At 38.8% G+C, this 12,253-nt stretch overlaps 1 protein-coding gene across 15 annotated transcripts in view; it reads right to left on the minus strand.

The window, feature by feature from the left end:
* Positions 1–12,253, minus strand: part of FUT8 (fucosyltransferase 8) — a 452,301-nt gene that overhangs the window by 30,438 nt on the left and 409,610 nt on the right. For all 15 annotated transcript variants that reach the window (XM_088839526.1, XM_055437108.2, XM_055437112.2 and 12 more), the window contains one exon: positions 5,479–5,725. In XM_088839526.1, coding sequence (XP_088695652.1) covers positions 5,479–5,725 — 247 coding nt within the window. The remainder of the gene's footprint in view (positions 1–5,478; positions 5,726–12,253) is intronic.

Here is a 12,253-nt window from a genome sequence, read left to right on the forward strand (position 1 = left end):
AAGTTTCATAAGAAGAAACACTACTTGAAATTCTGATTTTTACCATGCATTTGTTTTAGTACCATTTAGAACAGGGGTCAGTAACTTATATACATATGAAGACGAAGACACAAGAGGAAAAATGGGAGGGAGATATGAAGTTAAAAAAAAAAACAAAGGACATCTATAACAAAAAGGAACAATCGAAGAGGAGCAGAGTACTACTAAGCAATTCTCTCAATTCTCCAAGTATTCCTAACACTAGGCCTGACCAGTAATTTGAGAGAGGACCTTAAATGGAATTTAATGAAAGAATTAGAATGTTAGATCTGTGTAGAATATTAGAATGTAACTCTTTCATCTAACAGTTAAAGAAACTGATGTCTCTGAAGACATTTCAGGAAACAAAATGACAACACAAGGCAAAAATGAATGTTGGTTTCTTTCACTTGCATTTCAGCCCAGACTTGTAAAGTACAAGTTATTTGTGTACTAGCCTGATCTTCATTATCACAGCTCCTCTAGGACAAGGAATCTGATTTTATTTATTCCCAATTCCACCAAACACAACAAATGAATGAATGAATGAATGATTCAGTTCAGTTCAGTCGCTCAGTCGTGTCTGACGCTTTGCGACCCCATGAATCACAGCACGCCAGGCCTCCCTGTCCATCACCAACTCCAGCAGTTCACTCAAACTCATGTCCATCGAGTCGGTGATGCCATCCAGCCATCTCATTCTCGGTCGTCCCCTTCTCCTCCTGCCCCCAATCCCTCCCAGCATCAGAGTCTTTTCCAGTGAGTCAACTCTTCACATGAGGTGGCCAAATGATTGGAGCTTCAGCTTTAGCATCAGTCCTTCCAATGAACACCCAGGACTGATCTCCTCTAGAATGGACTGGTTGGATCTCCTTGCAGTCCAAGGGACTCTCAAGAGTCTTCTCCAACACCGCAGTTCAAAAGCATCAATTCTTCGGTGATCAGCCTTCTTCACAGTCCAACTCTCACATCCATACATGACCACTGGAAAAACCATAGCCTAGAGGGACCTTTGTTGACAAAGTAATGTCTCTGCTTTTTAATATACTATCTAGGTTGGTCATAACTTTCAAAGAGTAAGCGTCTTTTAATTCCATGGCAGAAATCAGCATCTGCAGTGATTTTGGAGCCCAGAAAAATAAAGTCTGACACTCCTTTCCTGTTTCTCCATCTATTTGCCATGAAGTGATGGGACCAGATGCCATGATCTTAGTTTTCTGAATGTTGAGCTTTAAGCCAACTTTTTCACTCTCCTCTTTCACTTTCATCAAGAGGTTTTTCAGTTCCTCTTCACTTTCTGCCATAAGGGTGGTGTCATCTGCATATCTGAGGTTATTGATATTTCTCCTGGCAATCTTGGTTCCAGTTTGTGCTTCCTCAAGCCCAGCATTCCTCATGATGTACTCTGCATATAAGTTAAATAAGCAGGGTGACAATAGACAGCCTTGAAGTACTCCTTTTCCTATATGGAACCAGTCTGTTGTTCCAGGTCCAGTTCTAACTGTTGCTTCTTGACCTGCATATAGGTTTCTCAAGAGGCAGGTCAGGTGGTCTGGTATTCCCATCTCTTTCAGAATGTTACACAGTTTATTGTGATCCACACAGTCAAAGGCTTTGGCATAGTCAATAAAGCAGAAATAGATGTTTTTCTGGAACTCTCTTGCTTTTTCCATGATCCAGCGGATGTTGGCAATTTGATCTCTAGTTTCTCTGCCTTTTCTAAAACCAGCTTGAGCATCTGGAAGTTCACGGTTCATGTATTGGTGAAGCCTGGCTTGGAGAATTTTGAGCATGACTTTACTAGTGTGTGAGATGAGTGCACTTGTGCGGTAGTTTGAGCATTCTTTGGCATTGCCTTTCTTAGGGATTAGAATGAAAACTGACCTTTTCCAGTCCTGTGGCCACTACTGAGTTTTCCAAATTTGCTGGCATATTGAGTGCAGCACTTTCACAGCATCATCCTTCAGGATTTGAAATAGCTCAACTGGAATTCCATCACCTCCACTAGCTTTGTTCATAGTGATGCTTCCTAAGGCCCACTTGACTTCACATTCCAGGATGTCTGGCTCTAGGTGTGTGATCACACCATTGTGATTATCTGGGTCCTGAAGCTCTTTTTTGACAGTTCTCCTGTGTATTCTTACCACCTCTTCTTAATATCATCTGTTTCTGTTAGGTCCATACCATTTCTGTCTTTATCAAGCCCATCTTTACATGAAATGTTCCCTTGGTATCTCTAATTTTCTTGAAGAGATCTCTGGTTTTTCCTATTCTGTTGTTTTCCTCTATTTCTTTGTATTGATCGCTGAGGAAGGCTTTCTTATCTCTCGTTGCTCTTCTTTGGAACTCTGCCTTCAGATGCTTATATCTTTCCTTTTCTCCTTTGCTTTTCGCTTCTCTTCTTTTCACAGCTATTTGTAAGACCTCCCCAGACAGCCATTTTGCTTTTTTGCATTTCTTTTTCACGGGGATGGTCTTGGTCCCTGTCTCCTGTACAATGTTATGAACCTCCATTCACAGTTCATCAGGCACTCGGTCTATCAGATCTAGTCCCTTAAATCTATTTCTCACTTCTACTGTATAATCATAAGGGATTTGATTTAGGTCATATCTGAATGGTCTAGTGGTTTTCCCTACTTTCTTCAATTTAAGTCTGAATTTGGCAATAAGGAGTTCATGATCTGAGCCACAGTCAGCTCCTGGTTTGTTTTTGCTAACTGTATAGAGCTTCTCCATCTTTGGCTGCAAAGAATATAATCAATCTGATTTTGGTGTTGATCATCTGGTGATGTCCATGTGTAGAGTCTTCGCTTGTGTTGTTGGAAGATGGTGTTTGCTATGACCAGTGCGTTCTCTTGGCAAAACTCTATTAGCCTTTGCCCTGCTTCATTCCATACTCCAAGGCCAAATTTGCCTGTTACTCCAGGTGTTTCTTGACTTTCTACTTTTGCATACTGGAGATCAGTGGAGAAATAAATCCAGAAAGAATGAAGGGATGGAGCCAAAATAAAAACAATACCCAGTTGTGGATGTGACTGGTGATAGAAGCAAGGTCCAATGCTGTAAAGAGCAATATTGCATAGGAACCTGGAATGTTAGGTCCAAAAATCAAGGCAAATTGGAAGTGGTCAAATAGGAGATGGCAAGAGTCAACGTCAACATTCTAGGAATCAGAGAACTAAAATGGACTGGAATGGGTGAATTTAACTCCAATGACCATTATATTTACTACTGTGGGCAGGAATCCCTTAGAAGAAATGGAGTAGCCATCATGGTCAACAAAAGAGTCTGAAATGCAATACTTGGATGCAATCTCAAAAACGACAGAGTGATCTCTGTTCATTTCCAAGGCAAACTATTCAATATTACAGTAATCCAAGCCTATGCCCCAACCAGTAATGCTGAAGAAGCTGAAGTTGAATGGTTCTATGAAGACCTACAAGACCTTTTAGAACTAACACCCAAAAATGATGTCCTTTTCATTATAGGGGACTGGAATGCAAAAGTAGGAAGTCAAGAAACACCTGGAGTAACAGGCAAATTTGGCCTTGGAGTATGGAATGAATGATGGGTAGACACAAAAGTCTATTCTTGTGTTAAATAGATACTTATCTAACCCGGTGCTTTTTTTTTTTTTTTAATACATAAAGAAAGAGTGACAATTAACGAAGGCCAAGAATGACCAAGTAAGTTGTCCAAAGTCACATAACTTGCTAAGTGGTAGAAACTAGTCTAGACTCCTAGATTCTTGAATTCTAGTGCACCCCTCTTTCAGACAACACACTACCTCAGTGTGCAAATAACGTAGTTGTCTGCAGAACTTCAAGTTTCTATATTTGGCCAGTTCTCAATGTGGGGGATGCTCCATGAAAAATTAATAAAGGTAGCTTTCTGCTATGTAAAACTACAGCTTATCCAAACAAAGTTAAGAAGCTTTAAGTCCTGGTTTTGCCTTTATAAACTCTGGAACTTTGGGAAGAGATTTTCTGTAAAATGGTTATCTCTGCCTACTTCACTGGACTGTGTTAGAGGATCACTGAGATAATGCAGTTGAAGTTATCTTAGTAATGTAACTACTATCCTGCATCTTTCTCCACCTTGAAAATTCTGTTCTAACACTGTGGTTCTGAAGGGTTTCTTGGTCCAGAAAGTACATTTCCCCTTCCCTGACTTCTCATAAGACTTTTATGCTTTTCCTCAGGGCATTAATCACATTCTCCCAGTATAATGTTAGTTGTTAAGTCTCTTTTCCCATGGACTGTAATGAGTTGAAAGGAGTCATTAAAAAAAAATTAATCTTGGTCCCCCACAGTAGCAGGTATTCAATAAATGTTCTGCAGATAGGTGAATGAATCAACACATGTATTAATATTAATCAACAGCTGACTTTATTACAAACAATAGAAGCTGCAGAATGCCATAGTCTAGCCTACAAATCTGTTTTCAGGAATTACTTAAGCATCAGTCTCTCTGAAAGGTAATAACATTTTACAGTGCATTTTTTCCCTATAGAACCAAAATCCTTTTTTCATTCTTATATTATCACATCATCATTTTTAGGGGAGGTATTACCTTCCTTATTTTACAAATGGAAAAAAATCAAAGCTCAATAATACTATAATTAAGTAACTTGACCCAGAATTAGGCAACGGGCAGTAGTATTACCAAGGTCACTTAACTCTCATATTCTTTCCTTTAGGCAAAGAACATTTCCTGTGGTGTGAAACCTGGCATCAGAACACAGAAAAACTCCTTATTCATAACTTTTTATGTATGGGTATAGGACAGAGCACATGCTTGTGAGTGAAGGTGTTCTTTTGGATTTTTTTTTTGCTTCCAGGATTTCCTGATAGATTTCCTGATACATTTCCCTTAACATAAGCATGAGACTGAATACACACACACACAGCAATTACTAAGTGGGCTAAGAGACAACTTTAAATAACAATTTTAACATTAGATTACAAATGAAATCTTTATTCTCAAAATGGCTTCCAAAACAAAAAAGAAAACAGAATATCAAAAACGCAAAATAATCACCAGTGGCAATGAAAGCAACCTAAGAATAAGGTGTGAAAGAAAAGCTATAAATGTGAGAGCCCCATCTCATGGCCCTCTTAGAGTAAGATAGGAAGCATGTATAGTATCTAAAATACTCCCAATAAAATAAAATTTTGCTCTTTTCCCCAGGAGAGACAGCTAATTTCAGAAATATGTTTTAATATATTTGCTGAACGAATAAATGAACCAATTATTAAGTGACTAAATTATAATGACTCAGCTGTTCTAAGTGAAGAAAGGAAGAATGATCTCCCTGTGGCCTACGGTAAACACTGGAACCTCTGTTTTGGGGTGTGGCTGTGAAAATTATACTAAACCTTGTAACGTTCATACTGTACTCTAAAGTTATGCACCCCTGTCACTACATATCAGTTTAGGAGGAACAAATCAGGTTCTTACCCAATAACTGGATGTTTGAAGCCTAGCTTCTTGGTGGCCTCTTCTATTTCCTTTTCTAGCCAAGGTTGTGGGCGGATCAAGTATTTGACGAACTGGGACACCCACCACACTGCAGGATCACCATGGACTCGTACAAGTCGATCTGCAAGGTCTTCTGGTACAGCCAGGGGTAAATATGGAGGACGAGGATGAAGACTGTCCACAATGGGGAGCTCGACTACCTGTACATTTTTGTCCTTTACTTCACCTGAGGGAATATCAAAGCATATCATCACATTGTATTGCGTCTACAACTACCATTTGACAAGAACTCACTCTGGGTGCTTTTATTGTCATAGAAACTCCAAAGTATTATAATTTTCATTTTATAGAGGAAGTTAAGTAATTTGCCCTTGGTACCAGAGTAAAAGTGACAGAGCTGAATTTCACATTCAGGTTGGTCTGCCTCTCAAGTATGTGGCCTTTTCTTTTTTACCATAATGGGCTGCCATATCAATACCTCATAACCCAAATAAAGATGGTTTCCAGAACTCCAAGCATCTAATCAGGGAATAAGCATATTGTCAGTGGACATGTTCCCCTAGGCAAAGACCTATTTTTCATAACTGTTTTTCTTTTTTAAATTTGTATTGCAGTACAGTTGACTTACAATACTGTGTTACTTTCTGCTGTATGGAGGACAAATATTAAATGATAGCGCTTACATATGGAATCTATAATTGTTTGTTTTGAATTAAACAAAGAGTTCTCAAAACTTCCAGCATGTCATGACAGCAAATGGCTCTTGCATACTTTCATGACAGAGCACAATGACTCTAGAGATATCTAAAGATTACAATTTTAAGACAAGCATCTCTCTTTTAAAGAAACAAAATAACGATAGTTCTAAAATCTTTTTGGCCTGGCCAAAATTAGACCTATTATATTTTCAATGGTGACCATAATAGAATCTGTGTTGACTGTATACCTGAATAATTTTAATTTCAAGTTAGAAAAGAGATAATTGCTGTAAATTATGATTAGTTTTGAAATTCAACTTCTATGTACCATTAATGTTACTGCAGTTCTATCAACTTTATAATGCATTGAGAACAAACCAAGATGTTATAACCAGCATCCTCAGAGTTTATGTCACATTTTAAAGACCACATAGTATTAATAATAACTAGAAAACACAAACATACTAGGCAGAAAGATTTCACAAATATAAAATATAGTGACTTCAATTTTCAGTAACAAAACATATTAACCTAAACATACAAAATATCTCCAGTTAAGATGATGTCATTGTGCATAATAAATTAGAATCACAGTTAATCACTGGGCCATTAAAAAAAGAATGTACTTGTAGTGAGCAGACCTAGAATATGTTTGAAATATATTCACTGAAATGAAACACAGTCCTTAAATTTTGTTTTTCTATATATGGAAAAAGTGTTTTAAAATAAATTACATGATCTGGGTATGCTACTCAAACCAACTGCATGATTATTAGAAAGTCAGTTGTAAAACTAAGGATTAGAAGCATCTGGTTAATATTCTCACTGATATGTAAAACTCAGGAGTCTTAGAACAAAACATTTGACACATAATAAATGTTGAGCGAATAAATTAGAATAGACAAATTTACCACCAGCATTGCAGCACACGTCGTATGCCAGTTCAGAAAGAGCTGGGCACCTTTATCAGATGAGAAACTGTAATTAAGAGTGCTTAGGGAAACAGTGAGCGGTATTTTAAATTAAGCTCTAATATCTCCCTAAGGCAAGGAAAATTAGGGTGCTTTCCCCAAGGTGGAGATGATAAGTAGTATGTGTATGAGAAAGAAAAAAGGTAAGGTAGAAAGCTAGCCTTTTCTTATAAAAAACAAAGAGAAAAAAGAAAGGAAAATCCTAGCTTCTCCTATATGACCATAAACAAAAGCAAAATTAGCAGAGCTACTTTCTTTTTGTAATTTCTTCCTGAAAAGGTTATGTTAAATTTCCCATGTAACTAGCTCCACACTTCACTCAAGAGAAAGTATTACCTTCTATAAATAATTGTCCCAAGGCCTTAATTTCTGTGTAGCTAGCTCTATTGACTATTTCATTTCAGAAGTGAAAACTATGCTTGTACCTTCAAGACACAGAACTCAGTATATTTGTATTGACTTATTTGTTCATTCACTTGTTCAAATATTTACCGAATACTACACTATGCCAACGGAGAAGGCAATGGCAACCCACTCCAGTACTCTTGCCTGGAAAATCCCATGCGCGGAGGAGCCTGGTAGGCTGCAATCCTTGGGGTCGCGAAGAGTCGGACAGGACTGAGCGACTTCACTTTCACTTTTCACTTTCATGCATTGGAGAAGGAAATGGCAACCCACTCTAGTGTTCTTGCCTGGAGAATCCCAGGGACGGGGGAGCCTGGTGGGCTGCCGTCTATGGGGTCGCACAGAGTCGAACACGACTGAAGTGACTCAGCAGCAGCAGCAACACCATGCCAAACACTGTACTAGTCAGAGCACAGCCTATAGAGTGACGACATGGTTACTGACTTTCATGATTTCCAGTTCAAACACCTCACTCAGAACCAGACTGCTTTTGGTGAAACAAAGGAACAATACAACAACATCATCACCAACAAACATGCTATCCAAAACATATCAATACTCGGTTATCCTGTAAAGTATTAAGAAAGGGGTATTCATATTTATAAATGAAAAAAACTGTCATAGAATAAAATTTTAGCCTCCTCAATAATGACATATTTCTAAATGAAAGAAAATTACATAGTACATGCTAAGTTGGAAGTTCTTTTCTTTTACTTGGTTTGCCATAAAACATTTTTATTCTATTGGAATACACATTCAAAAGAATTTAAACCTGGAACAGATCCTAGAGATAATCTTATTCAGTTTTCTAAACTTCAGTCATTTATGTACCACCTTTGTAATTTCTGCCATATCCGTAAGTACCATGTGTACTATTTAATGTTTAAAAATTCACTTTTTAAAACTTAAATTGATTTATTTTATATATGGCAACTGAAACTATAACTTTGCTACAAACAAAACTATGTTATTAAATTCTATACAAATTCTCTTGCTTATAAAGGGCTCCAAGTTCAAGCCAGACTTCTATTTTTTAAGAAATTTATTTGGCTTCAGTGGCACACAGGATCATGGTTGGATCATGTAAGATCTTTTGTTGCAGTGCCTAAACTCTCTAGTTGCGGCGGGTGGGCTCCAGAGGGTGCAGGCTTCAGTAGTTGGCATGTGAGCTCTCTAGCTGTGGCATGCAGGCTCTGGGGTGTGGGCTCAGCAGTGGTGTGTGGGGTTAGCTACTCTGCAGCATAAGGGATCCTAGTTCCCTGACCAGGGATCAACCTGCATAACTCTGTACTGTAAGGCAGATTCTTAACCACTGGATCACCAGGGAAGTCCTCAGATTCTATTAAAAGACTGAAAAAGGAATAACTCAGCTATGTGAGTCAAGTGAGTCAATGTTTAATTTTTTTTTTTTTTCATAAAACTGCCTGACAGTATCTCACATGCCACCTAAAGTCACCTCTAGTAATCTGTGGTAGGTTTCAGAATTTTGGGAAACACACATTTATTTAAACGCCCTCATTTTCCAATTTTTCAGAGGAAACTGATTAAGAGTAGTTAAGAGAATTTCTCAAAGGTGAGCTAACTATCAGACTCTAGTGCTTACTCTACTATACTGCATTCTGCTTTCTGGAACACACATTTTTTAAAAAAGCATTTAAGTACATCCCTGTTTACCAATGAAGAGTGCTCTGCCATTCTATTAAGACTGCTATTTAGCTGCTAAATTGTGTCTGACTCTGCGACCCCACAGACTGTAACCCGTCAGGCTCATTTGTTCATGGGGTTTCCCAGGCAAGAATACTGGAGTGGGTTGCCATTTCCCTCTCCAAGGAATCTTCTTGACCCAGGGACTGAACTCTCATCTCCTGCACTGCAGGCAGATTCTTTACCAGTGAGCCATGACAGAAGCCCAGATTAAGACTTCAGCGTTGGTTTAAAAAAAAAAGACAGTGCTGCATCAGTCTTCTAGCAAGAGAATATTTTAGATATACAAATTATATGTTAAGTTAGCACCATTCATCTGTAAAGAACCAGTGCAAACTAGCCTGGGTGTTACACAACTGACTGCCCAGTTCAACCTGAATTGATACGGTCCTTATTAATTATCTCATATTTCAGATGACCTCTTTTATCAGGTCATTCTCTTTGCCAAGGGCAGATTAAGACTCAAAAATCTTGTTTAGTACACAACAAGCCTGTTCTCTGTCAGGAGCATAGATAGTTCTTGTAAGGGATGATCTTCACAGCTACAAGCAAGTACCTCTAGAAGAGCCCTCCTCTCTGCTAGTCAATTCATAACAGCTCCGTTTAAAAGCATTACTCTGCTACTATTTTATGTAACATAAGTCAGAGACACTAGCCCTGCAGATAGTCAATTAGAATTATTGGTTTTCAAAAGAAAGGGCTTTAGAAGCTTAATATCCACCTTAGCTAGACAACATATTAAAAAGTAGAGAAATTACTTTGCCAACAAAGGTCCGTCTAGTCAAGGCTATGGTTTTTCCAGTAGTCATGCAAGGATGTGAGAGTTGAACTATAAAGAAAGCTGAGTGCCGAAGAATTGATGTTTTTGAACTGTGGTGTTGGAGAAGACACTTGAGAGTCCCTTGGACTGCAAGGAGATCAAACCAGTCCATCCTAAAGGAAATCAGTCCTGAAAATTCATTGGAAGGACTGATGCTGAAGCTGAAACGCCAATACTTTGGCCACCTGATGCGAAGAACTGACTCACTGGAAAAGACCTTTATGCTGGGAATGATTGAAGGCAGGAGGAGAAGGGGACAACAGAAGATGAGATGACTAGATGGCATCACTGACTCGATGGACATGAGTTTGAGTAAACTCTGGGAGTTGGTGATGGACAGGGAAGCCTGGCATGCTGTAGTCCATGTGGTCGCAAAGAGTTGGACACGACTGAGTGACTGAACTGAACTGAGAAATTAATGGGCTTTGCTGTAATGAAAGATGTTTCAAGGATGGAAAGATTTTGGGCTCCAGTCCATAAGACTTCTTCTGTAATTACTGTCTTGTTGTGAAAGAAGCAGAACTCAGGAAGGGGGACTCTCCTAAAAACAGAATTCATAGAGCTCAGACTGGTCAAAGCAAAGAGGACTGGAATAGGGTTGTCAGTTGAGAAAAATCTTCAATAAGACATCACTATCTAGAACTTAAATTCACTTGGGGGGAGAAGGGAGTTGCTGCTGCTGCTGCTAAGTCACTTCAGTCGTGTCCGACTCTGTGTGACCCCATAGACGGAAGCCCACCAGGCTCCCCCTTCCCTGGGATTCTCCAGGCAAGAACACTGGAGTGGGTTGCCATTTCCTTCTCCAATGTGTGAAAGTAAAAAGTGAAAGTGAAGTCGCTCAGTCGTGTCTGACCCTTAGCGACCCCATGGACTACAGCCTACCAGGCTCCTCCATCCATGGGATTTTCTAGGCAATAGTACTGGAGTGGCTTGCCATTAGTAACTTTTTGGTGATTCTGAACCAGAAAACCTGTCTACTTTTTGAACTCAAGCTTCCTAAAGAGATTTCCCTCAGTACCCGCATAGGTTCTAGCTTCCTCCAAATAAGTACAGAGAGATAGAATAAGGTTTTAATTCCCCTAAGTGTGGTCTTGAATGGGTCTAGCAGCTAGGTGCCACCCCATTCAACAGCCATTCCAAAAACAGTGTCAACAGCTGGGATTCATGACTCCACTGGAGGCTAGAGCAGGGAGCAACATCAAACAAAATATAGCAAAACAAATGCCTATTCATACAGTACCATGAATGTGTGCATAGTGATTAAGAGTATAGGCTCTGGAGTCATAAAAATTGGAGTTCATATTCTCTATCACCTAACTGTTGTGTGATCTTGGATAGGTTATATTTAACTTCATCCCTTTTACTTCATCTGGAAAATGGCATTGATAACAGCAATTTTCTCATGCGTAAAATAGGGTTAATAATAGTATCTTACTCATCAAGTTATTCTGTGGATGAGATATTGCATGGAGAAAGCTGAATACAATGCCTGATTCACAGTAATTCTCAAAAAATGTTAGCTCTTATCCTGGGACCAATTCTGCTGAACAATTCTCAAGAACCTGGCTATTGTTAGGTCTAGGAAGAGATTATTTGCCAAAATATCATATTCTTTGAAAAATATATCAAAGAGCCCCATTTCAGTGAGCCAAAGATATGCTCCCAATTACAGCAGATACGGACATATAAGATATACACCCAAAGTAAATCTTGTTCATACTGTTTACCACAGGCAAAAACAACTGAACACAGAGTGAACAGCAATTCTGATCTATGTGAAAATTCTGATGTTCTATCATCACTATCTTGATCAAAATTCTGTGCTATACTGAAAGCTCAGAATAGCAGTAAGTTGTCTAAACTGGTAATACTTCCTGCTCACGTCACAGGAAGGAATTTATATGCTCAAATTACATCCACAAAGACTATCAGGACTTTGGGGATTTACATTTTCTTTGCTACAGTGTGGCCAAATATGACTGATTAAATTCTTACTCAACTCTCTGAGACTTGTTAGAGAAGGCATGAGTAAAAAGACCAAAAGTTAACCACCTGTGTTGATACCTCCAGAGGCACGGGGAAGGGGGGGCGGTGGTTTCTTTGATTTTCTTTAATTTATAGGTGGCCGTTTAAAAAAAAAAAATTACATAAATGTG

The sequence above is a fragment of the Moschus berezovskii genome, chromosome 9 (assembly GCF_049115385.1).
Source record: "Moschus berezovskii isolate FMDL1 chromosome 9, NW_MosBer_1.0, whole genome shotgun sequence".
NCBI lineage: Eukaryota > Metazoa > Chordata > Mammalia > Artiodactyla > Moschidae > Moschus > Moschus berezovskii.